General features: G+C 53.6%; 1 protein-coding gene across 1 annotated transcript in view; it reads right to left on the bottom strand.

Moving 5' to 3' along the window:
• The window catches only part of LOC119103083 (PR domain zinc finger protein 1), a 32,671-nt gene extending 7,004 nt beyond the window's left edge, over positions 1–25,667 (bottom strand). The window contains exons 1-4 of the mRNA XM_037226531.1: positions 25,584–25,667; positions 12,891–13,043; positions 12,317–12,374; positions 90–255 (exon numbers count right to left, since the gene is read on the bottom strand). Of these exons, the coding sequence (XP_037082426.1) occupies positions 90–254 (165 nt within the window). The 5' untranslated portion in view covers position 255; positions 12,317–12,374; positions 12,891–13,043; positions 25,584–25,667. The remainder of the gene's footprint in view (positions 1–89; positions 256–12,316; positions 12,375–12,890; positions 13,044–25,583) is intronic.
• Positions 25,668–25,942: the final 275 nt, after the last annotated feature.

The raw sequence follows: 25,942 nt of genomic DNA, 5'->3' as shown, positions 1-25,942 counted from the left end.
GTGCATTTCGCACCTCACAGGAGTTTCCATGGTCCGCGTGCCTTGCAAGGGGCCCCAATAGCCCCGGGCCGGCGGCCATTCACACCTACCCCCTCTCGGAATGTGAGGTTTGTGGGCAGCGAGGCGGCGGCGCGGTCCCTGGCGTGCTGGCCGGTCGGCGAGTCGCGCACCACAAGCACGGCGCACCGGTCAATCTCGTGCTCCCGCAGGCTGTCAACCGTAGTGTCGACGGTCTCGCCGTCAGGCGGCGGCATCCTGTGGAGCGCAGAGGTCACTCAGGTCGGCGCCGCGGGGCACGACGGCTGACGGCCACGAGTAGCTGCACATGACCGGGACACGCCGCGCGAGCGGTTTCGGCTGGATGCGAGCGGGCGTCAGTCACGCAGCGGAGACTGCACACACGAGGCCGATCAAATGTGATGTTCATTCACACCTCAAGCTGTTCATTCTACATACATATTTCAACATGCTACAGGAGCCATCGCACACATGTATATATATATATATATATATATATATATATATATATATATATATATATATATATATATATATATGTGTGTGTGTGTGTGTGTGTGTGTGTGTGTGTGTGTGTGTGTGTGTGTGTGTGTGTGTGTGTGTGTGTGTGTGTGTGTGTGTGTACAGACACATTGATATAGTCATCGCAGCCCAACAAGCCGAGCAGTCAATGAATCCATGCATGTGAGAAACCAATGTAACGTTGACTACAGCCCCCAGAACATCAGAAATATATATCACCCCTATATACGGAAGACAGTGGATATTGGCCTGGACACTGTTCGATGTACCTAGACACATCATTGGCCTGTACATGGAGTATTTGGTACATGGTGCGTGGTAGCATGCAGCATAGTCTCATGGGCATCTCCTAGCCATATTCATATGTCATATGCCATAGTCATATGCCATAGCCACAGCTCTGAAACCAGCTAGCACGCCCAGCGCCGTGCGACCCAGAGGGTTGCGAGCATTCGGCCAGAAAGCGGGCAATGCTGCATTTTAACGATTTGCGGCCAGTAATCCCGCGGGGAGTCTGAATGTAAGATGCAAAGCCATGAAACTAACTAGGCAGGTAACGCAATCAGTGCAACCAGCATGCACGTCAAAGGTGTTTAATGTCGAGACGTTGAGTCGTGGTTATCGCCGACGGGAAATACCTCCAGAGCGCGGTTAGAGCCGGAGAAAAATGCACGTCGTCAAATCATCTGTCCAATTTCACTCCTCCGATGAAGAAATGCCTGCACTTCACACCACGGCCAAAGGATTTCATAGCGCGGAGGAGAAACACCGGCCGATGCACCTGATAAGTACTGACGGTCGTTTTAGGATGGCTGGAAGCACAAAAACCGCAAGCCTTTGGACAAGTTTGTATGTTCTATACCTTGCTGAGCACAATGCGTACCGATTAAGAAACGCCATGACAGATGACACAGAGCACTGAGTCCGTCACCCCAGCCACGTAGCCTCACATAGTACAGCATTCATTCATTGCTTGACAAGCTGCATAAGCATGCCTACATATGCTGAACATATACGGACGGAATGAGCGCCGCCGTCGCGGTACGCCCCGATAAAGGCTTTGCTGCTGCTGTAGCATGTACTGTACAGGAAAGCTGGCGCGGCGGCACTCCCATCGGCACACCATGCGTCTACCGCCGGCGTACCGCTGGCGGCAGCTGCATACGCATATGCAGCATGCGCGTCCGTGTGGGGGTCAGTTTGCCCTCCCCCCCCCCGGAGGTTTCGCAAAATAACGTCCGAACGGCGATGCGTAGCCGTCGCAGACCTTGCATAGCGGTAGGCAATTGCATAGTCAATTGCTTGGTGTCAAACAATTCGATTTGCCTTGTAAGGCTGCTGACGTATGACAGGTCAAAGTCAGGTCATAGCTGTCAGCGAAGGTAATTTATAAGAAAATGGTTCACTTTGGTGCGACAATGGAGTGCTAGATGAAGCCGCACATATCTGATATATTTTCTTACGCAACAAAACAATCGCATTTATGATAACAGTATACTTTATTAACCTAGGGTCAGGTATGACAGTCGGACTGAGGTCTAAGACAACCTGCTTTTTACTCAAGAGCTTTCTGTGTGGAACAGTTTCTGATGTTTATCTGAAGTTATGCAGTTTGAACTAATAGCCTTATCCCTCGTAGAAAAACCAGCAGAATCGACAGGCCGATATATTGCATGGCCTGGTCAGAAATAACACCTGTCTGTCTATTCTCCCGGGTATTGTACGAGGAACAAGGCTACGATTATTGTCTTATTTATATGCATAATTTTTCTAGCAAATATGCTTAACCTAAATAGCAGGGACCGTAACGTACATCCTCCATGGACTTTTTAAACGCTAGAGTAGGTCACTAACCTAAAAAGACCCAGATCAACCTCTTGTTTTAGGAACATATCGCCTGGCATAATCATTGACGCTCGTTCAAATGCAAAAAATCTGAAAAACCTAATGGGATTTTGGCCACTGTGACCTCCTCAAGATTATGGATGGATGAATGGTTGATGGGTTATTGTTTGACTTGATTTGATTTGATATTGACACTGATATTGATGTTGATTGATGGATGGGTAACTAAAAATGATGGATGGCCCGGTTGCTCACTGCCGTGGCTACTCCCTTCCGGAATAGGCTGATAACTTTCTCCCGCGATCAAATTTTCTCTTGCGTAAGCAAATTGGACCGAGAGAGAGAGAGAGAGAGAGAGAGAGAGAGGTGAGGAGAGAGGTCTAGAGAGAGAGGAAGAGAGAGAGATAGGAGAGAGAGAAGAGAGGAGAGAGCGAGAGAGAGAGAGAGATAGAGAGAAGAGAGAGAGAGGATAGAGGAGGGGATGAGAGAGAAGAGAGAGAGAGAGAGCGTCGAGAGTGGTGGAGGGTGCGTGTTGTGTGTGTGGGTGTGGAGTGAGTGGGTGTGTGGTGTGTGTGTGGAGTGTGAGTGGGTGTGTGCTTGGTGTGCGTGTGTGTGCGTGTGGCGTGTGTGGTGTCTGTTGTGCGTGTGGTGTTGCGTGCGTGGCGTGGTTGCGTGTGCGTGCGTGCGTGTGCGTGTGACGTGTGCGTGTGTGCGGTGTGCGTGTGCGTGTGTGCGTGTGCGTGTGCGTGTGCGTGTGTGTGTGCGTGTCGTGCGTGTGCGTGTGCGTGTGCGTGGCGTGGTGTGCGTGTGCGTGTGCGTGTGCGTGCGTGTGGTGCGTGTGCGTGTGTGTGTGTGTGTGTGTGGTGTGTGTGTGTGTGTGTGTGTGTGTGTGTGTGTGTGTGTGTGTGTGTGTGTGGTGTGTGTGTGTGTGTGTGTGTGTGTGTGTGTGTGTGTGTGCACGAGGTCTGGCATCGCAGAACAGACATTTGACGAAAAATATGCCCTCAACGTTTTACACCGATGTAAGTTGAAGTCAAACTCTAGGCCTGTTGCCAGTAAGGGGTCACTGGATCCGTCATTTTGGCAAAATGGAGGAGCGTAAGCAGGGAAACATTAACTACATATATCCTGTGAGCGTACTGGATAATGAAGAAAGGGAAACCCTAACGCCTGGAGATCGTATCAATGATGTTGAATGCACTCCGAAATAATGCAAACACAGATCATCCATAAAGCGCAACAGGTCTTCATATGCGTTTTCAGGGAGTTAAGGCCGTCGCTTAGTGAAGAAAGACCACAAGCACGTGTTTGTGACGCACTAAGCGGTACGCAGCCCAGCTATTCCAGAGATCTGGCTGAAAGGTGATCGTTATTGCCGTCGGCACGCGGCGCTCCACGTGCTCGCGCGCCGCCAGCAGCCCGGTCACATGGCCGAGCACGCCGCCGCGCGAGGCGGATCTTATGCAACGCTTTGCAAATCCATCGGTGGTGGACGTCAGGGACGTCATGAGCGGATGACGTCAGGGGGCGGGGATGTTCGGAAGTTCTATTCTGCTCCGTGGGGTCCAATGTGACAATGTGGGAGGCCAAGCTTTAGCGCAGTGGGATCACCGTTGCCGCTAGATTAGCACGTCTCCACTAGCGATGCTGCTTGTAGACCCTGTGTCGTGCTGGAGCTTGCGGCTGCTACGCCCATTGCACCCTTAACCCTTGCCGTGATAGGGGGAGAGGGGTTCGATGCGACACACCCTAAGGTTTTTTTTTGGGGGGGGGATACCTGTCCAGGATATGATGCATTCGTGTCCAAGTTTTGAGCAGCCTGTATGGCATTCATTGCATGTTTTGTGCACCAAAAGATGTCTCTCTGGCATTTCTGGTTTCGGAGCAGTGGCGGTTTTTGAGGAGCGCTGCGCAGTGATCTACGGTCGGCGCGGCCGGCGGGCGGCGACCACCGATGCCGCAGAATGCTGCAGCCAACGTTGCAATGACGTCCGCGGCGGGCCGAAAGTTACATTAAAGGGAGTATCTTACCTTTGTTATACTTTTTACCTTTTGCTTCACCAAACGCGTTTGGTTAGATTAATGATGACAGTTCTCTCGAAATCCTTCTGAATTGCTTAGAATTCTTATTTGAAGTAGTCGACCTTGCAGGAGAAATCGCATTTGGCTCCCTGCTCACTATTATGAACATAATGTATTTCATTTGTCATGCTTTTCAAGCGTGTCTGTTCTGATTTGCAACAAGACATTAATGTCTAAAAATGTTTGTGTATCAAATGCCACGAAAGCTTGAACCACTTTGTATGGACAGAAAACACACGCACATGAGGCTATTGTCCAGCAAAGTCAACGAAACGCTACAGAACGGCTTTCATATCTCATTTACGGAGTTTACCGCAATGGCCCTTATCGAGGCGCACTGCTTTTGGGAACGGGAGCATTACGTGATCCATGTGACGCACTGATTCAAACTTCAACCAATGCGCTTCTCGGTAACAGTCTGTTGTACCCTGGGCCAATCACAAACGTTCTTTTATTTGAACTAGTGGAGATGCATACGGCCGTCGTCATGAAGACAGTGGTCGTGACTGCAGGGTAAGGGTGTCCTGCCGTTACAGAGCGTTGAAGGCGGACTTTGGACTCGAAAAATAATCAAATGGAATGTTTCACTTTTGAAGATGTTAAAGGCGAGCAATATGAGGAGATAGGCTCACTTGTAGCCACTGGTGTACTTTTAAGTGTCTTCTCGCTTCCATAGTTTAGTGTTTTCTCGTTTCCATAGTTTCCATTGTTCCACGTTTCCAGCCGATAGCATTTGATTTGATGTGCCCCATGTAGACCTCCGCTAATAACATCTAAGTAGTGAGTCAATGGTGGCCCCATCGACTTGGTGGTGTTTACTTTCTGGACATTGGAAAGCTGTGTCTTTAGTGCATATTAGTATAATTTTGTAGCACAACTTTCGTAACCGCGGTGCTGGATAGTTACGTGTGAGTAAACCTATTAGAAGATTATTTCGATGGTTTCGTCAACTGGTACGTTCGTCAATATTGAAGCGTCAAGGGGTGCTATAATGACCTGCCTTTCTCTGACTCGAAGCTTTTCTAAAAATTAGCTGAAAGAATTTCGTTCGAATTCATTACGAACTGACCGGCGTTGTCTGTCAGCTCAAATATCCCATCGGTGACCGCGCGGGTCGACCAAATCGGTACATCGACCATACTACGACCACACATTCAAGACGGATGGCATTGCACCTCCAGAACGGTGCGCCAAGTAGGCGTATGACTTTAGCTCATGAAAGAACACTATCTCGATGCGACTAGGGGAAAATGCCACAATACTGGCTATCTGCATTTTAGAAGTGAGACTGGAAATGTTAAAAGCCGCGCACAACTGGGACAGGGATACGGCAATTACCAGGCAGATTGACATAGATTGCCATGCGCGGAACATCGTGCGGGATGACCAGCCTCTGGCGCCTAAAAATAGACCATAAAATGGAGAGGGGAAGAGTGACGACAAAGCCGGGTAAGGGTTTCGCCAATGCTCGGCATTGTACGAAGGGCCCATTGGTAATGTGCATGATAGCTCTTCATAAAGCCAAATTACATTTTTGGCAAAAAAGTGCATAAATGTAATTTCGAGCCAACGCGACCACGATTTTTTTGCATATTGTTGTCATGCGTACCTGTGCCCATGTTGTTTGATGATAATGGCATGACCGATGATCCGTTGCAAAATAATACAGACGCCCTTTTAGCAGTTTTTCCGGCCATCGAAAGTGATTGATTTGGAGACCTTAATCTTTGTCTGAAAACAAAGTTATTGCTATATATGCTGTCATTTTACTGAAAGAGAGAAAGAGAGGGAGAGGGAAAGAGAGAGAGAGAGAGAGAGAGAATAGAGAGAGAGGAGAGAGAGAGCGGAGAGAGGAGAGAGAGAGAGAGAGAGAGAGAGATGAGAGAGAGAGAGATGAGAGAGAGAGAGATGAGAGAGGAGAGAGAGAGAGAGGAGAGAGAGAGGAGAGAGAGAGAGACGAGAGCGAGCAAATATATATATCTATATACATATATATAATATATATATGATATATAATATATATATATATATATAATTGTGTGTGTGTGTGTGTGTGTGTGTGTGTGTGTGGTGCCTGTGTGTGTGTGTGTGTGTGTGTGTGTGTGTTGTGTGGTGTGTGTGTGTGTGTGTGTGTGTGTGGTGTGTGTGTGTGTGTGTGTGTGTGTGTGTATGTGTGTGGTGTGTGCATTCGTGTGTGCGTGCGTGTGCATGCGCGTATGCGTGTTTTCGTTATTTTTTGGCTGGATGTACTTACCTTCTAATGCCAGTTTTCTCGGATGATTCACCTTCATAATTCTAAATTCATCCTCGTACCTTCATGCCGCCGTAATAGTGCCACAGTTTGCACCAGACATCGGGTAACGTTTCCTTCGTCTTAAGGCCCTTTCCATTTTTAAGATACCAATGGCTACGCAGGTAACTGTGCCAATCCCTTTCCCCTTCAGAGAGAAATTGTACCTCACCACCAACAGTAGGAATGTTAAGTTTGGAAGCCCAACTCTCTGGCCTATAGCGGTCTACCGTATATCCCCCTTTCAGTAATTACCTTGGGGGGTGTTAGTTCTTTTAAAGTGGACGCTTCATAGCAAGGCTTATGAGCGATACAAGCCAGAGGCATAATTTTCCAGATCATCTCGGTGTTGAAGGGCAATTTATCAACCACGGAGGCACACCTGAGCAGTCCACGTGACTGAGCTTACAGCACACCTGAGCGGTCCACGTGACTGAACTTACAGCACACCTGAGCGGTCCACGCGACTGAGTTCACGGCACACCTGAGCGGTCCACGTGACTGAGCTTACAGCACACCTGAGCGGTTCACACGACTGATCTCACGGCACACCTGAGTGGTCCACGTGACTGATCTCACGGCATACCTGAGTGGTCCACGCGACTGAGCTCACGGCATACCTGAGCGGTCCACGCGACTGAGCTCACGGCACACCTGAGCGGTCCACGCGACTGAGCTCACAGCACACCTGAGCGGTCCACGTGACTGAGCTTGCAGCACACCTGAGCGGTCCACGCGACTGATCTCACGGCACACCTGAGTGGTCCACGCGGCTGAGCTCACGGCACACCTGAGCGGTCCACGCGACTGAGCTCACGGCACACCTGAGCGGTCCACGCGACTGAGCTCACGGCACACCTGAGCAGTCCACGCGACTGAGCTCACGGCACATCTGAGCGGTCCACGCGACTGAGCTCACGGCACACCTGAACGGTCCACACGACTGAGGTCACGGCACACCTGAGCGGTCCACGCGATTGAGCTCACGGCACACCTGAGCGGTCCACGCGACTGAGCTCACGGCACATCTGAGCGGTCCACGCGACTGAGCTCACGGCACATCTGAGCGGTCCACGCGACTGAGCTCACGGCACATCTGAGCGGTCCACGCGATTGAGCTCACGGCACACCTGAGCGGTCCACGCGACTGAACTCACGGCACATCTGAGCGGTCCACGCGACTGAGCTCACGGCACATCTGAGCGGTCCACGCGACTGAACTCACGGCACATCTGAGCGGTCCACGCGACTGAACTCACGGCACACCTGAGCGGTCCACGCGACTGAGCTCACGGCACATCTGAGCGGTCCACGCGACTGAACTCACGGCACACCTGAGCGGTCCACACGACTGAGCTCACGGCACACCTGAGCGGTCCACGCGACTGAGCTCACGGCACATCTGAGCGGTCCACGCGACTGAGGTGCTTGACGTTTATGAGAGCCACGGGCGAGACGATCCTGATGACACGTGGCACAGTTGCCGAGCGTCAGAGCTAGACACTACTGGCATATCTGGGGTAGTTATCAATACAGCTATCGCGGACCGCGTCACCGCCTCCGACCGATCCGGGCATCTGCGTCCCTATCGGTCACAAGGCACCTGTCCGGGCGTGCAGGCAATACGACGCCCGGAGATCCTTACACCATAGCTTACCGCCGCGGCACTGGGCGCTGATCTGTCCATCTCTCTTATATGCGAGTGTGTCAGCCATGAGTGGCGAATAAACACAACGTTGATGGAACGCAACAGGGTGGTTCTGTGTCAGTTCGCGCAGTATCACCTTCCATCAGCTTCAAAGCAATGATTTCAGGAAAGTTACGGTCGCAGGCGGACCCTGGTCATTGGATGCTTGACCGTATGGAACGTTCCAAGGAAAGGAACGGCGAACCGGAAAGCTTTCATTGAGATTGCCCCGTTCACATTCCGGGCAAGACGACTCTAAACATTACCTTTATGGATCCTTTGGTAGGGTCGGGAAGTCCAAACCCCAAGGCATCAGCAAACTTAAAACGTGGGCGGTTCGAGGTTTAAAGTGGATGCGTCCGAGAGAATCCAGGGGCCCGACACAAAATGCCACATGGGCGGGCTATTCGGCTAAAGCTTTAAAAGGAAACTTGATTTTCTCCACTAAACGCATGCTTATAAATGACGCACGCAAAACTAGACTAATTTTCTTCACAGACTGGCGTTGGTTCTCGTTGACCGTCATGGTGTAGCGCAGCTTGACAAGAAACAGGGTTCGTCCGAACTCGAGGGCATGTCAGATGGGATGAGTGGGATTCTTGGAACGACGCACCGAAGTTGGTCTTGAAGCGCCTTGGGCCACCCGCGGGAACTCTCAAAGCAGCAAGGCGTACGAGACTCCCCGTTCGCACGTACGAGAGACTCCCCGTTCCACACCAGCGACTGTTCGCAGACCCGGAGAGCGAAAGGTGGCAGGGGGTTCTGTGGATGCGGATCTTGTCGGACGCATCCCGCAGGAACTGGAGGCTCATGTTCAACGCCAGTTGATAACGTCCGCGCCCAGTCACCATGCAAGTACGCGCCCAGGATCAGGGCAATGGCGTCAGCGATGACGAAGTCCTAATCATGATATGGTCCTCCGTCCAGTTAGACGGCCTGCCGGTACTGGCCAAATGTCTTCACTGCCCTTTTGCTTGCAGCCTCCAACCGGGAAAGCTGCGTAGACGTCACGTCAGAGCCGGGCAGTAGAATAGCAAGCGGCAGCTCGCTAACAGTGCCCAGGCGAGCTGGCTATCTTCCACGAATAACAAGAGCGCCAGCGGTGGTTACGGGCGCAAGTGGCGTCAGCCAGCGCGTTTACCGCATCCGACCTCCGCGGGCAAAGGCTGACACAGCGACAGGCTTCTGCCCGAAGCGTCTGTGTCAGTAACAGACACTGTCCTCCCTGGCAGAAGACGGCGCTGTCTGGATGTGAGACGTGACGAGGGCGATGTCTGGACGTGAGACGTGACGACGGCGCTGTCTGAACGTGAGACGTGACGAGGGCGCTGTCTGGACGTGAGACGTGACGACGGCGCTGTCTGGACGTGAAACGTGACGACGGCGCTGTCTGGACGTGAGACGTGACGACGGCGCTGTCTGGACGTGAGACGTGACGACGGCTCCAGCCCCGTCAGCCTCGGCCCGCTGCGGTCGGCTGATAGCCTCTTCTAACCGACGGTTTGGCGTCCTCAGTCGGCTAATCACAATTGTCAGACTGACGATGGCGGCTCGCAGAACCTGCCGATCGGTGGACGGCTGCGTGTTGACTGCGCTTGCAGCTCGGATTTCGATAGGACGGCGATGGCGGCCGGAGGCTGCGAGGCCTTGAGGAATCGGTCCGCCTGGACCAGATCGCCCATGGATGTGGATTCTGGGAGCAGAGATGGAGCTGCCTGAGCTGTCTGGGGAAGCCGCTACAGAGAAAGCGTACGCAGGGGGTCACTGCCAGCTGGGGAATCGCTGGCGGTCAACAGACCACGCCTACTGGCCAGCAGCTGATAAGCAGTCTGGCTTCCGAGCTGCTGGTGGGACAGGACAGCCCCCAGACGATGGCTCGGGGAATAGACAACCGCTGAAGTAGAGCCTCACAAAGAGCCGTGTGGTCTCGGATTGGCCCAGTGATGACTCGCTGACCTGCGTGGCAACATGCAGGGGAAGGACAGAGAGCAGTAGCTTGAAGGCAGAATCGTCGGTGCTGGTCCCGACCAAATTGCGTTTAGCCTGAACCAACCAAACATCGGTTTCCTCGGTCGCGTCGGGGGGCAGGACGAACGCTAGTGGAGCCGTGATCCATGGCGAGACTGAAATTGAGCCGGGAGTCCCGTCGTCTGGTGAGTTGTTCGCTTCCGTATATAATGATTTTTTCGGCTCATTTCTAGTCGTGTTATAGATCATGAGTTATAAATGCCGCAAATCATCTTCGGCAACGACGAGAATAGGGGCAGCAGTTGTCGTGATAATTGTCTTCAGCTGACAGTCCAGGGTCCGTGAAGAGCAGCACCAGTACCATAAAGTGCATCTCCGGACCTGTCATGTCAACTGGCTAGCTGCAGCCGATCGCCCGGGACCTAGCGCTGCTGCGTTCGCAGTACTGATCCAGCTGAAAACATCGGTGTCAATACCGTTTTACAGTAAGCGAAACGTGAAATACAGAACACAGAACGGTGATATGCATAACACACACTGTTGTCCAGCGACACTGTCCGTCGCATCGTAGGCGCTCCCTGGTGCCGTTACAACACCATTCAATTGATTTTTGTAGGTGCCACTGGCCACTATTTCGTTTTTTTTTTGGTCGCAGAGGCACTGCCAGAATTAGCAAGCTCAAACGCGACAAGCTGATGGGCTTACATGTAGGTATGGGTGTGGGTATAGGCATTGGTATGGGATTGGGTATGGGTATGGGTATGACGGGTATGGCGGGTATGGCAGAGCCATAACCCCCTCGAGTAACGGTGTTTAGGTCAGCACCAGTTAATGTTTTGTATACCCGTAAGGTGGAGCGGCCGTGTCGCGGTCGTGCTCTACCACTAAGTTCATCCTTGGGAGACTTGGCGTTCATGGTTTCTTCTTTTGGCGACGCTGCACGCTGTCGCTAAATGCCGTCTTTGTGACAGGTGTGTACTTCTTTTTCCAATCTGCTAATTTAAAGATCCTGTATCTTACATTTTCGAACATTTTCCATGCTATAATTTTCAAATATCATTTCGGGTATCACCCCATATGTCTCTTTGCGAATGGCAGATTCGCTATCGCTTAATGCGCGGCAACCCAATTTCTGATCGACCGTCAATGCGTATGAATTGGTCATTTTGCGGCAAAGTCTACCCAGTAATTCATAATTTCCCACATTTGTCATGGATGGCACTGAATAGCCTGAGCATTGCTCTGTTTAACGGCATGGATCGGCCCCAACCCGCAGGCCTCTGAATTCTGGACCGCTCCTCGTTTTGAGAACGATTTTCAGCCTTGCATACCCTAAATGTGATGAGCATCTGTTTCACCAATGGCGGGGGGAGCGGGGGGGGGGGGGGGGCGGCTGGGGTATGCGATCTTGACCAATAGCCGTTGGATGAGGGTTTATCGGATGGACTCTAACCACCGACTGCTTGCCAGTGGTTCAGTTGAATGAGCCGCTGGAGTATTTTTGAAAACGCCCGTATGAACTACCTACGAGCCTCTTGCAGTGCTTGCGCGAAGACTATTTAGACCGATAAGAAAGTCGACGAGAAGAAACCTTTTACCATGGATCAGTAGTGCCCAAAACTATTATTCGTCCTTCGTGGAAAATTAAAGTATTCATCCTTCGTGGATTGTTCTTCCTGCTGCGTGGAATGCACCCATAGCGAGGGAATCGATTCTAAGCCCTAGAGGCTTGCATGAACCGCTTTACACTGACCGTCGACGTTCATAGCCACAAGCAGGCGAGGCACAATGGCTGAGGAGGCCTGCCCGCGAATCTGCTTGTCTGCAGTCACCAGCTCAGTCTGCTTGTCTGCAGTCACCAGCTCAGAGCACGACAACACTAGGTGATAGTCAAATCAACGTACCTTTAACCGGCGCGCTCCGTCGGCTCAGTCCATTCGTTCACTAGCTGTACGCCGTCTCCTGAAACAGCCGGCAATGCCCGGTCACAACCACCTCCACTCCGATCCTAGGCGACCGGCCGGCGAACGTACACTGGCTCGTGTGCAGCGGACCTGACGCCCGCCACCCGCGACATTCGCCAGCCGTCCACGTGGGCTCCGGCCGATGTAACGCCAAAGGTGATAACCTTGGCCTTCGGCTGGCAGCGAGCGACACGTGCGCTGTTTACACCCCGCCGATGGGCCTTAGTGGGGGGGGGGGGGCGCTGGAGCCTGATTGCCGATGGGCCTTAAGGGGGGGGGGGGCGCTAGAACCTGATTGCCGATGGGCCGGGAGCCGTGATCAGATGGATAGAAAACGCTGCACTGGGACAATTGTGGATGGCAAATTACGAGAGCGTTAAGAACTTAACGAATAGCCGAACACCAGGAGCGTGGCATGTCAAGAAACGTGGCAGGGGCAGCGCTTTCAGGAGACTTTTCAAGTAAGCACGTCCCTACTGCATTGCTCTCAGAGCGATCAGGACCGGCGCCATACCGTTGATCCCGTTGCAGACGGCGGTTCGGGTTGTCACCTTCAGGACGAAGCGACACAAATTTTCTCGGTGGAGCCTGATGAGCTCGGCTGGGATGTTGTCGCGTTCAGGTTGAAGACCTACTCAGTCGAAAGCGACCGTCGGTCCTCTCGTCACTGAAATAAATTCACCTTGTTTTAATATTAACACAGACGCTGTAGGAGACGAGCACGCGGCAGTCGTACCTCATTTATAGTAGCGTTTCGTTGAGGTATTCGAATGCATCTTGAGTGTGAGACTTCATTTTTCCATGCGAAGTTGCGGTGGAGGTGTTTTATAATGTCCACAGTTCATAATGTCCACATAGTAGTTCAGCCTGCGTCCGCCAGGGTAAAAAGTTTCGCCCCTATGGAAGAGACGCGTCGCTAAGCGCCGTGTCGTCGTTCCCCCTATTTGGCATGTAGTCCAGCATCCTATTGCAAAGTGAATCTCCCTCGGCCCCCAGAAGCCCTCTAGCGCGGCCTCTGAAAGCCCGACTCCGAATAAATTGACTGAACGACTCTGAATAAGAGGCCTGAAACAAAACCGACTGAAATTAAGCCTACTTTGCGTATGACGGATGAAAACCAGTTACGCAGGAGTAAGCGCGATTTCACCTGGGTCTTGCATGAGACCGACAGCCGGGTCCACGGCCATGCTGGGGCAGTCGTATGGCAGGCGGCGTATGAGACCGACAGCCGTGTCCACGGCCGTGCTGGGGCAGTCGTATGGCAGGCGGTGCATGAGACCGATAGCCGTGTCCACGGCCATGCTGGGGCGGTCGTGTGACAGGCGGTGTATGAGACCGACAGCCGTGTCCACGGCCATGCTGGGGCAGTCGTATGGCAGGCGGTGTATGAGACCGACAGCCGTGTCTACGGCCATGCTGGGGCGGTCGTATGGCAGGCGGTGTATGAGACCGACAGCCGTGTCTACGGCCATGCTGGGGCAGTCGTGTGGCAGGCGGTGCATGAGACCGACAGCCGTGTCAACGGCCATGCTGGGGCAGTCGTGTGGCAGGCGGTGCAGGGCAGAATGAGCGCGCAAAAAGGGTGGGGTCAGGCCGAATATGTGTCGGCATCTAACCGCTCATTCATCAGGGGAGATCTGAGTCATGGTAGCTGCACCATGTGTTCGATGCGGATTAAGAAGGCATGGCTTAAAAACTATGGGAATAGACATGTTCAGCGAGGCTGATGCAGCGTGTAGTTGGAGCAGGATGTACTGTGTGGTCATTAAACATGCGAAAAAGCTGCACATAAACCACTTCACACTGACTGAAGGGTCGGCAGCATTCACCCGGCCCTTGTCCCCATAGTCATACTGCATCGGTTGTCCCCATGCTTTATACGTCTCGCTCCGACGAGGAGCCAAATTTATGCACACATTTTTGGGGTGTGTTGCCAGCAATGGCTGCATTAATACACGCAATGGCAGCAACAGGTGTCATCTGTCCCTTCCCCAACCCCAATTCACAGAGCTATCATTGTAATCAGGAAGGCAACAAGATAGGCAGATTAAAAGCAAGGACCAACGTCGTTATCTGGTTAAAACTGGATGGATATCTGGGGTTTGTCAGAGATCATGTGAAATTTTGCTATTGAGCAAGAAACGATTGCAGGTGCCCATTGGCAGCAAAGTTGTAATTTTGTGCTGGAAACGCAATTATCTGCGTAGATGTGCGAGGATGTATTCAGAGGTTGACATGGGGGGGGGGGGGCAGGTGCGCAGCCATCGCCTTGATAAGGGATGGGCACTCAAGGCTGACAAAGGTCGCTGATGATTAGCCCCCCTGAAAAACTGTCTCGTCCATTTGATTCCGAGGCGACTTAGCTCTCTCCGCAAACTCTTTACTTTTAACTCCTTTGATCAGAACGAAAGCCAGGGAAGCTAGCGGAATGTGTCATTCTGTTGTTTTGGAGTGACTTACCTGAACGAAGCAGTCGTTAAATGCCTCTATGCAGTAAGGCACCGGCGCTATCAGGTTTACCGTGGTTAAGCGGACTCTTCCTAAACCGATAAAACCTAGAGGCTTGTCCAGAGAAATTTTATGGGTTCTAGATGGATACTGAGGACCCCATGAACAGTGGCTGTAAATGAAAATGAGGTAAAATTGCATCAATATGGCCGACGGATATTCATCAGAGAATGCTTAGCCTGCCGAGCCTGAGTCCATTACTGCAAAATTCTGACATAATTCTGAATATGCGCGCTCGCAAGTCCAGATTCAAGCGGCATGTGCGCTCGCAATTTCAGTTCAAGGGCCATTCCAACCCAGCACGGGGTGTGTATCGACCGCCATACTGGCGACACGTGGCGAGGTCTCCTGGTCGCTCCTAAGGCCCTGAGGAGGATGCATCATGCGTTGGATCCCTCCCTGATGCGGGAGGCCCTCTGATTGAATGGTGGACCTCCTTAGGCCCTGAGACGGATGCATCATGCGCTGGATCCCTCCCTGATGCGGGAGGCTCTTTGATTGGGTGGTGTCGCTCCTTAGGCCCTGAGGTGGATGCATCATGCGTTGGATCCCTCCCTGATGCGGGGGGCTCTCTGATTGGGTGGTGGACCTCAGATCTATCCAGGAGCCGTCATTGCTGCTACAAGATCAGTTATCGCCAGCCTAACATTTGGTACATATTTTGGGCCCCAACAAGTGCAAGAGACCCTCTGGCATTGGGGGTCCATTCCATGGCCATGTTCAGGAAATGCTCCCCTGCATGTCTCGGGACTTGTCACCGACAGAGGACCTCCTGTTAGGTATTGCGGTTTGCTAACGGACGTACGGCCACCGTAATTACAGGGACCCCGACATACAACGCTGGTATCTATGACCAAAACAGTAGCCCTTATTCTCCCGGGGTTCTCAATCGGTAAAAGAGGCCTTCTGACTGACATTTGAGGTTATGAGTCGGTACAGGTCAGTAACACAGTCCGTGACTGACATGGGCCCTTTGCCAACACAGGACCCCCTGTAAGGCACTCTGTTCTCCTGGCCGACACAGGGCCCCTCATTGACTCAGGGGCCCCGGCCAATGTTGATCGCGGGCTCCTGCCTTGTCTTTGCTTGGAAAATTCACCTTGGACCTAAACTGACACAGAGCCCACTGTTCGGTAGCGTTGGTGACTGACCGACATAGAGACCGTCATCGAGTGAAGGGGGCCTCCCCGATCAACGCAAAGGACCCTCTGACTGGCATTTGAGGGCCCGGCACGCAACGCTAGGATCCCAAATGCGACATCCGACTAAACTTTCGTGTCCTTACTCATTGGTCCCAAGGACTCATGTACCCCTCAGTACCTAAGCGGGGGGGGGGGGGGGGGGGGGCACGTGCTTTCAGTGGCCCTCCACGCTTGCCTATGCAACTGGAAGGGGCTAGGGGATCGCTCAACACAACTTCCATAGAAATTAGCTTAAATCGTACGTGGACGGCTTTTCCGAGGCGCTTATTTTTGGCGGACCAGACGCGTCTCGCTGAGTGTTTTTACATGATGTAATCAAACGATGGCGTATTGAAGAAGATGCTCACAAATCATGAAACTATGTTGTCTACAGCAGTCTTTTACACTTAAAAGCAAACAAATTGTTACAAGCGAGCTCATTTCATGATATAGCATGCTGGCTTAATAGCTTGAAATATAAAATATTTCCTTTAAAGGCAACAGACTGCCTCAGATAACAACATTTCACTACTTAGTTGACATGTTCCGCAAATAGATGCATCATCATTTGATGCATCATGATGACCGTAATATGTCATCCAATACGCGCAATCGTTTGGTCACGTCATGTGACGTTTGTATGGCATCAAGAGTCGCTGCCAGACTGACCGTATCAGCACTGCCGCTGTGGTGGACGGGTTGTCTCACTTGTAAGACTTCAATCTCCGCAATGTAGCGGGTTACTTCATGCGGATGAGAAAATTGACGACCGCTATATGGGCGCGTTTTGGTACATTTTCTGGTGGTCTTGGATATGTTTTGTTCCGAGATGGCGTGTTTTGTTTTTAGTTGCATTTGCATGCTGTCGTCTGCATTATACATAGCCCCTTCAACGCTCGGAAAATTTTCGTAACAAACGTGGAACAGGCACGTTGGTACATAAAATGATACATCATCAGCTTCACAAACATGACAAGGAGGTGGCTACGCGCATCGCATTCGTTCATCTAGCCTCTCCGCTCAACATAGGCCATTGACCTTGGATGACCTCATATGACCTTGCATGTCCTCACATGACCTGTTGTGGCCTCCTTATGCATGAGATTATTAGAGCAAAGTGCAAAAGTGGAAGTGTCTCATTTTCTCTTGATTTGCTAGGCTTGGAAAAGTCATTTTTGAATAAGAGAATGCTGCTTGCACCAGGAACCATACAATGGCAAGATTTGTTTGATAAATTAAATCTCTTAACACGTCCCTGAGCATACTGCTGGGCATAGGGAATTGACAATCTCGTCTGAGTGTGACTTTTCTGAAGAACTGCTGACTGACGTACACAGCAGCCCGAGTTACGGGCCCCGGGATTTGTCAATGGCAAAGGTCACGCAACTTTTCCGGGCCTTGTAATGGAACGCAGGATTTCGACAAGATGCGATTGGGCTCCTGGGAGTTCGGCAGAGGAATGTGCCAAATATTCGCAAACAAATAAAATGTGCCGAACTTTTCAAGCGCAAGCATACTTTTAGGAGTGATATTGCTGGCCGCTATTATCTGGCTTCAGCTTGCGGAGCTTGCCAATTTGAACTCACCTGGGTGGCCGGTTGAATACCATTCACTCTGGTGGGGTCAATTTCCCGCCCAAGGTCTAGAAAACTTCGCAAACTGCAGACGTCACATTTCGGGGGGGGGGGGTACCTGTATGTGGAATCACTTTTGTCAACGTTTGAGGCTCCCAGATTGTGACCTTCGGGTTGAGTACAGTCAAACAAGGTCAAACTCCAGTTGGTGCCCAAAGCGCGCCCAGACCTTCTTATGCAACCACCTTGAACCTAGAAACCCGTTCTAAGCAAAAGGCCATTGGTGTTCCTACAAGGACAATGCCTTGTTACCTTCAGAATGTCATGATTACCAAAGTTATTGGGAGATCGTTTTGAATTTTGCGTTTAAAAAAGCGTTAAGGGCTACGCTGGGTGGTATGTTCCCAAAAACAAAATGTTGATCTAACCTGACCTGACCTACCCTGATTTTTAAGAGGTACATGGAAGATATCTGTTACGGTCCCTGCTATTAATATATTTGAAAGGAGCACCAAAAACTACCTCTTACAGCAAACTCTCAAGCAAAAAAGCAGGTTAGTTTGGATCTCGGTCTGACTGTCATATCTAACCCCAGGCCAATAGGATATACCGTAATCCAAATTCAGTTGTTTTATTGTCTACGCAACTGTCTCAGAGATGTATGGCTTCGTCTAGCACTCCGTTGTCGCATCAGCAGCCTGAACGATTCCCTAAATATTGTCTTCGCTGACGGTCACGGCCTGACTTTGTCCCTAGATATTGTCTTCGCTGACGGTCACGGCCTAACTTAATACCTAGATATTGTCTTCGCTGGCGGTCACGGCCTGACTTTATTTTCCATAAGTTGCGAACAAACAAGGTGAACAAAGTGTTTTGATGCTAAAAAAGCCCACTATCTAATTGCCTACAGCTATAAACATTTTGGTGCGGTTATGTCGTGACGTTCCGAAACTATTCTGTTAAAACTCCTAGGGGCTCAGGTTAACCCTCTCCCACCCCTTGCGCGGGGCTCAGATTAACCCCTTCCCACCCCTTGCGCAGGGCTCAGATTAACTCTTTTCCACCCCTTGCGCGTGTTAATCATCGCGGTGGACGCAGGAATTCAGGTGTATTGCTATCTGTACAGTACAATTTCAGACAACTATGCATCGACTCATTACGCTACTAGAGTGGATGTAACCAAGACCCGCAGCTTAGGATCAAGTTGGGCCAGTGGCTTTTCATGATCACATGCCACTGGTAGACCAGGTAGTGGCCTTGTCAGGTGAGCAAACTATGAAGACCAAAGAAAGACTGCATCACAGCGCATTGCGGGAATACTTTAAGTTCATCCAAATTTTGGTCGCACATGCTCCAACCAAAATTACCATATTACACCAGCCTGACAAGACCTGAACATACAGATATCAAAGCATTTGTGACATCAACCTAAAAGGGAACTCTAAAATCATCAGGAGGAGGGGATACCATGCTACAGGGGAGGGGGGAGCAGACGCCTACTTTTCCGTGAGTGCGACAGTCAGCATGCATCGCACCCCCTCTTCAACATGGGCGCCTGTATAGCCGCACAGCACAGCACCCCGGCTATCCCAGACCACCCATTGCCGGGGTCGAACCCTCACTAACCATCAGTAAATAGGACCGGCTACCGGCTCCTCACGTACCATTACAGTCAAACCACCAAATGCGCAACGGGCAAGAGCACAGGCGACTGAGAGACGGGACATGCAGGCACCGAACGCCTCCAGACGGACCGAGCCAAGGACCGAGCCAAGGACCGAACCAAGGACCAACCGAGCCAGGGCGGGCTTCGAGTCGAGCGCGGGATGACCCACCTGTGCAGGGGAAGACGGCGACCGCGCGACTGCGTCTGACCCCGGGTAACGCCAGCACGAGGTGTGCAACGTGACCGGGGCGTCTCGCTGCCCAGTGAATCAATACCTGGCGCTCACGTGGCCGACGACGCTGCGGCACGCCAGCGCACCGAGCGGCGCTCCTGCTCCAGCCTTCGGGCGAGGCGCCAGAAGGCAGGAGCGTCGCGGACCGCATAAGCGCCAGTTTGCCTCTGGTTATGAACATGACCCCAGCACGCATGTCTGGCCGCCTACCAACGCGTCAACCAAACAAGTAATCAGGTGGGGAGGCCGCGATCGACGGCCAAACTAACGAAAAGCTGGGGTGCTGGGCTGGTGGGCTAGGAACGGGCTGGAGATGGGATGTGGCGAGTTGATGGTGGCTGGGGATGGGATGTGGCGAGTTGATGGTGGCTGGAGATGGGATGTGGTGAGTTGATGGTGGCTGGAGATGGGATGTGGTGAGTTGATGGTGTCTGAAGATGGGATGTGGCGAGTTGAAGGTGGCTGGAGATGGGATGTGGCGAGTTGATGGTGGCGGGAGATGGGATGTGGTAAGTTGATGGTGGCGGGAGACGGGATGTGGTGAGTTGATGGTGGCTGGAGACAGACTGATGACGGGCTAGGGATGAGCTGAAGCAGGCTGGGGATGGACGGAGGACGCAGGAGACACTGCCTGGGACGGACTGGTAACAGGCTGGGGATGGACCGGGGACGCAGGAGACACTGCCTGGGACGGACTGGTAACAGGCTGGGGATGGACCGGGGACGCAGGAGACACTGCCTGGGACGGACTGGTAACAGGCTGGGGATGGACCGGGGACGCAGGAGACACTGCCTGGGACGGACTGGTAACAGGCTGGGGATGGACCAGGGACGCAGGAGACACTGCCTGGGACGGACTGGTAACAGGCTGGGGATGGACCGGGGACGCAGGAGACACTGCCTGGGACGGACTAGTAACAGGCTGGGGATGGACCGGGGACGCAGGAGACACTGCCTGGGACGGACTGGTAACAGTCTGGGGATGGACCGGGGACGCAGGAGACACTGCCTGGGACGGACTGGTACCAGCCGGAAAGCGAGGTGGAAGACGCAGGAACGCCACAGAGGCCCACACCTGGTAAAAATAGACGAAGATAGCAGCCCTTGAGCACCTCTTCGCCCGTCCAGGAATCAGGACCCGCATCAAAAGGTATGGTAGACGCACTTTTTCAATATCAGACGATCAGTCGTACGGATAAAATCAAGATAATCATACAAAAACAGGTGACTGTCTGCTGATGAAAATTTGGGACGCTTTTCAAAATACGTACGATAAGACAGCACACATTAATCCGTTTTAATAAGCATTTATAACACCCGGTGATTCTGAGACATGGTAGAACATTATTATCAGACATCTAAAACTTGTCGTTGGACTCAATGGAACCGATCCAGCCACAACATTCGTGGGTTGCAGCCAGTTCACATCGTGTTGACATTCGTTTCACGTTGATACGATGTCGACCTGACGTTGCATTGATGTCGGATCGTCGTTGAGTCGCAGTAGCCCATGCAGTGATCAGGCCCGCACAGGTCGCGGATTCATTCCGAGACCCCCGAGTTCTCCCAGCTCTCCGCGAGTAGTGGGATCTGTGACCTTGCATTCCCAGCCTTTTTAAGTGCGCAGTCCAGTGAGCACTATTGCACGTAATGCCCGGAGGCTTCTGCGATAACCAAGACTCGTCCAAACTTTTCAGCGCGGAGCGTTCCATGCCCTGCCCACCGCGTCTCAGTGCTGACGGGATCCCTCTGCCCGAGTCCGCCCTTCCGTCTCCAGCTAGTGTTGCTCGTCACCTGAGACGAGAGCAGCATTCCCAGCAACCCGGGCCTTGTCTGGGATATTCGCCTCTCCCTCTGTGATCAAGCACCAATTTGACGACACTGGGTACTGTACAGTTTAGCGCCCAAGAGAGTGGGAGCTTCCGAATGCGACATGTCCATCAACCGGACCAGTGCGGTCGCGGACTGACCGCAGGAGGATGGCCACTAGCAAGAACCACAGCGGCGTTAGCAGGGCGGCTGCAGACCATGATGAGGACGGAAGGTAAACCAAATCAAATCCACAGGCGGCGCCCGGCTTTATCACCCTGGACGATACGAGACGGGACAGGACGGGGCGGGACGGAACCGGACAGGACGGGACGAGACGGGACGGGTCGCAGCATGGCGGGACGGGATGAGACGGGACGAGACCACGGGATGGGACGCGGCAGGGTGGGACGGAACCGGGCTGGAATGGACCGGACGGGACGGGGCGGGACCGAGCTGGACGGGACGGGACGGGACGGGACGGGACGGGACGGGACGGGACGGGACGGGACGGGACGGGACGCGGCAGGACGGGACGGGGCCGGGCTAGACTGGTGGCACGGCGGCAGGACGGGGCGAGGCCGGGCTGGACGGGACGGGACGGGACGGGACGGGACGGGACGGGACGGGACGGGACGGGACGGGACGGGACGGGACGCGGCAGGACGGGACGGGGCCGGGCTAGACTGGTGGCACGGCGGCAGGACGGGGCGAGGCCGGGCTGGACGGGACGGGACGGGACGGGACGGGACGGGACGGGACGGGACGGGACGGGACGGGACGGGACGGGACGGGACGGGACGGGACGGGACGGGATGGGACGGGACGGGACGCGGCAGGACGGGACGGGACCGGGCTGGACTGGTGGCACGGCGGCAGGACGGGACGGGACCGGGCTGGACGGGACGGGACGGGACGGGACGGGACGGGACGGGACACGGCAGGACGGGACGGGACCGGGCTGGACTGGTGGCACGGCGCCAGGTCGCCTCCGCGAGGCCGGAAGAGCGTCCGACGTTGAAGGGCAGCCGGAAACCTGAACCGGTGGCCGACAAAGAGTATTTGAAAGCGGTTTTCGCAAAAAAGCTCTCAACTGGCTCGCAGCAGGTAGGATACGTGTTCGCTTCCGCAAAATGTTCCGTATGGGGTGAACGCAGCGGGGCTTTTGAAGCCCTGGACGCACGGTTAAAATCACGGCTTGAGCTTTGCATCTCTTCGAATGAGTTGTGCACCTTCAATGCAATGTTTGTCTCGGAGCCCAAACCATCTGACCGAAATCGCCAAAATATCGCCAAAAATGCGAACAAGCAGACAACATCAGTGTTTCCCAGGCAACCAAGTTAGGTCCATTTCCTCTTCCCATACAACACAGATTTCATCTCCGGCTCTTAAACTGAAAATCCTCTACTCTTATGCATACAAGACCTCAGCTGTTGGCAGGTAATATTCAATGACGGTTTTTGAGCGAACCCATGCACAGCACACCAGATAGCCTGAAGTCCTATCATCATAAACTTCACTATTTCTCCTGACACAGGCTCCGTCGTCATTGTAGGCGATCTACGACTCGCTCAGACGCCAAGAATGTATGGCGTCTGCTGTCACTCAGTCTAGTTGGAAAGGTGGGCACGGGGGATTCGAACTTGTTGCCTCTCGTTTCCCAGACACCAGGTTCTTTGAGGTTTGATGAGCCTTACATGCACTAAGGTATGCAGGCGCGGGGCACCATGTCGCCGCTGACGAGGGCTGCCCGCAAGCTCAGCAGGTCAGCAGTGATGAAACTGCCATAAGAGATGGCATAAGAGATACCTATGCCATAAGGGCGGCCGCGGTAGGACCAGCACCGCCATTCGTGCCTTGCGCAGTCGGCAATTTTGCAAACGGACACAGAAATGGTGAGCGATGCATGCTTATTTTGTCGCTTGTGGTCTGCTGACACAGCCTTTCAACGCACTGTTGATGTGCTGGTCGTGTCGCATTCTTGATGACGTAGGTAGGCGGAGGTCTTTGACCTGCCTTTGTGACGGGCTCTGCCTCGTAAAACTGCTTCGAAATGCAGCCTAGCCTGATCTGCCGTCCATAAAGCGCGTGGTCTGTCTTTCTTCAGCTTTGCGCACAAATGCGGCAGGCAGGGAACATGACTGGGGAACACAGCTGCATTCAACATTGCCACGCGTAGATGGGTCAGCGTCAGATGCTGGGGGTGAGTTGTAAGAAGTCAGTGGGAGGTATCGACCTGTTCACCGGGTTGTTTATGCAATAAAACTGCAGACATCGCACGCAAATTTCCTTTAGACGAAAGCCACGCTGAAGATAATGTTCGGTCGGATGCCCACAATTTTCCAGGTCGGCGGCCGAGCCATCGCAACTGCCTCTCAGTGTGCCGATGTGCCGCACCTTAGGGCGACTGCCTGCGGCCGACGGCCGGCGGAGTCGAAGGCGTCCACTTGACCCAAAGGTCGTGACCCCGGGTCGGGGTCATCGCAGCCGGCTCTCCGCAGCCGAGATCGTGACCACGGCCGGCGGTAGCGCTCTGCGTCGTGGCCACGAGGCGCGCGCCGCCGCCGTCGGCTACGTTTGGAATTCGCCGGAGCGACGCGGTCTAGCTGACCGGCACGACCTGACGACCGGTTCCGAGTCGGCCCGTACCAACCCGGCCTGCCCACGCTCGCCTCCGATCGGCCCTCTTCCGCCTGCCGCCTGCCGTCCGAGCCGTCAGCGACATCTGCTGACACGACGGGGGCGCTCAGGCCCGCACAGGAAGCGCCGGACGGGATCGCGGGATGTCTCGAGACAGAGCCAGACGTGAGGCAGGGTCAGCGCCGGACGGGATCGCGGGATGCCTCGAGACGGAGCCAGACGTGAGGCAGGGTCAGCGCCGGACGGGATCACGGGATGTCTCGAGACGGAGCCAGACGTGAGGCAGGGTCAGCGCCGGACGGGCTCGCGGGATGTCTCGAGACGGAGCCAGGCGTGAGGCAGGGCCAGTCGGGCTGTATGCCCTGAACACGGGTAAAGTTTTCTATTCAGCTGAGAGGTGGTGAAGTTCCAGCTCCTGAGCTTGGGCTACAGCCCTCCAACTTTGAGAAGGAAGCGGGCCATAGCCGGAGAGAAACCCAGTTGTTGGTGTGTTCAGGGGTCAATTTTCGTCATTTTTTCACTGTTCCGTCTCCCTCCCCATGCCTCCCAAATCATTTTGCGAAACTGCGCCCCTGGCTGTGATTAATGGGGTTTAACAAGTGCATGAGTCGGTTGAAACCGTGCGGCATGTAGGAAATGGTAGCGCTTCAATTGCAATAAGTTTCAGCTTTGCTCACGGGACCAGAGCGCGTAAATTCTTGTCACATCTGATATATGGATGATGCATTTGTCAAGCCAATCAAATTCATCAGAGCACACTGCACGCAAACCCTTTCTTCATGAAAGGGTTTCCTTCCAATGTGACACCATAATGGTATTGTTTAACTCCGCAAAGGTCATGGCACTCACCATCGTCATCCCATGTGGTGGCATGGCTCATTCGTAAGGCCGTGTAAGTTGCCGCCTGTTATACTCAATCAGAGTAACCAGCATGTTTTGCACCGCGTTTCAAGGAAGATCCAAACCATGCACAAAATCCTTACCTTCACGCTCTCCTCTTCAGCAGTCAGAGGGCTGGCCTCTCCGGTTCACCTCTTACTACGTCAAAACACTTCTGGTCAGGTTGTAAGCGTCCGTTCACGCCCCGCCAGTCCACGCGCGTACGCCTTCCGCCACGAGATGCGCTTTGCGCTACGGACGCGACGGCCGAACGGACCGCCGCCGCGTGACGCGTGCGCAGACCGTCCCACCGCTGAACTTAAAACTGAACTCTGCCGGGCGGGTCAAGTCGTGGCCCGCCTGCGGCTGTTGGCCCAGCCTTTCATTCTTCCGTCGGTGTGGAGAACTGAACCCGACCGACGGCAGTGGCGCCTCCCCGAGGAGATCCCACTTGCGTTGCCCTTCACCACGACTGCGGGCTTATCATTGGAGTGCTTGGGCTGGCTGTTAACGTACTGGCTGATCATTTGCTGTTCCTCCGCAATTAGATTGTGGTTCTACACCGTGGCTAAACCTCTCACAACAGGGGGTCTTTTGTGGCTGCCCCTCCGCTCGCAATGGTCTATCGTATCTACACTACACGGCGATCTACACGGCACTACACGGCGATCTCCCGTAACGACTCCCCTGTTGAGGGTTTTCTGTGGTGGTAACTCACCTGCTGCAGGATGTATATTTCGATCACTTGTCCGCTGGAGGTTATCTATCATAGCTGCTCCTCAGCCAGTGATACCCCAGCTTTTGCTGCCCGCCGGCAGGTGTCGCCGCTCGGCCGTCCGGTCGAGCCGCGGTCGTTAGCCCCTCTTCTCCTCCTCCCGCCGGCGTCGTGACCCTGGCCTTCGACGGTTAAGACCGGTGTGCTGAGGTCACTGCCTCGTCGACTCGCTCGGTTTGACGCGCCGGCCACGCTCGGCTCTCGTGACGCTGCACGGATCGCGCCGCAGATCGCAACTCATCGGGGCTTGCGAGTGGCCGATGTCTCTGAAGGCACGCTGGGACGTCAGGCGCGGAGGGCGT

The sequence above is a fragment of the Pollicipes pollicipes genome, unplaced genomic scaffold (genome assembly GCF_011947565.3).
Source record: "Pollicipes pollicipes isolate AB1234 unplaced genomic scaffold, Ppol_2.1 Scaffold_5724;HRSCAF=6776_pilon_pilon_pilon, whole genome shotgun sequence".
Taxonomy (NCBI): Eukaryota; Metazoa; Arthropoda; class Thecostraca; order Pollicipedomorpha; family Pollicipedidae; genus Pollicipes; species Pollicipes pollicipes.
Note: the sequence above shows the minus strand (reverse complement) of the source record. Positions and strands in the feature narration are given on the sequence as shown.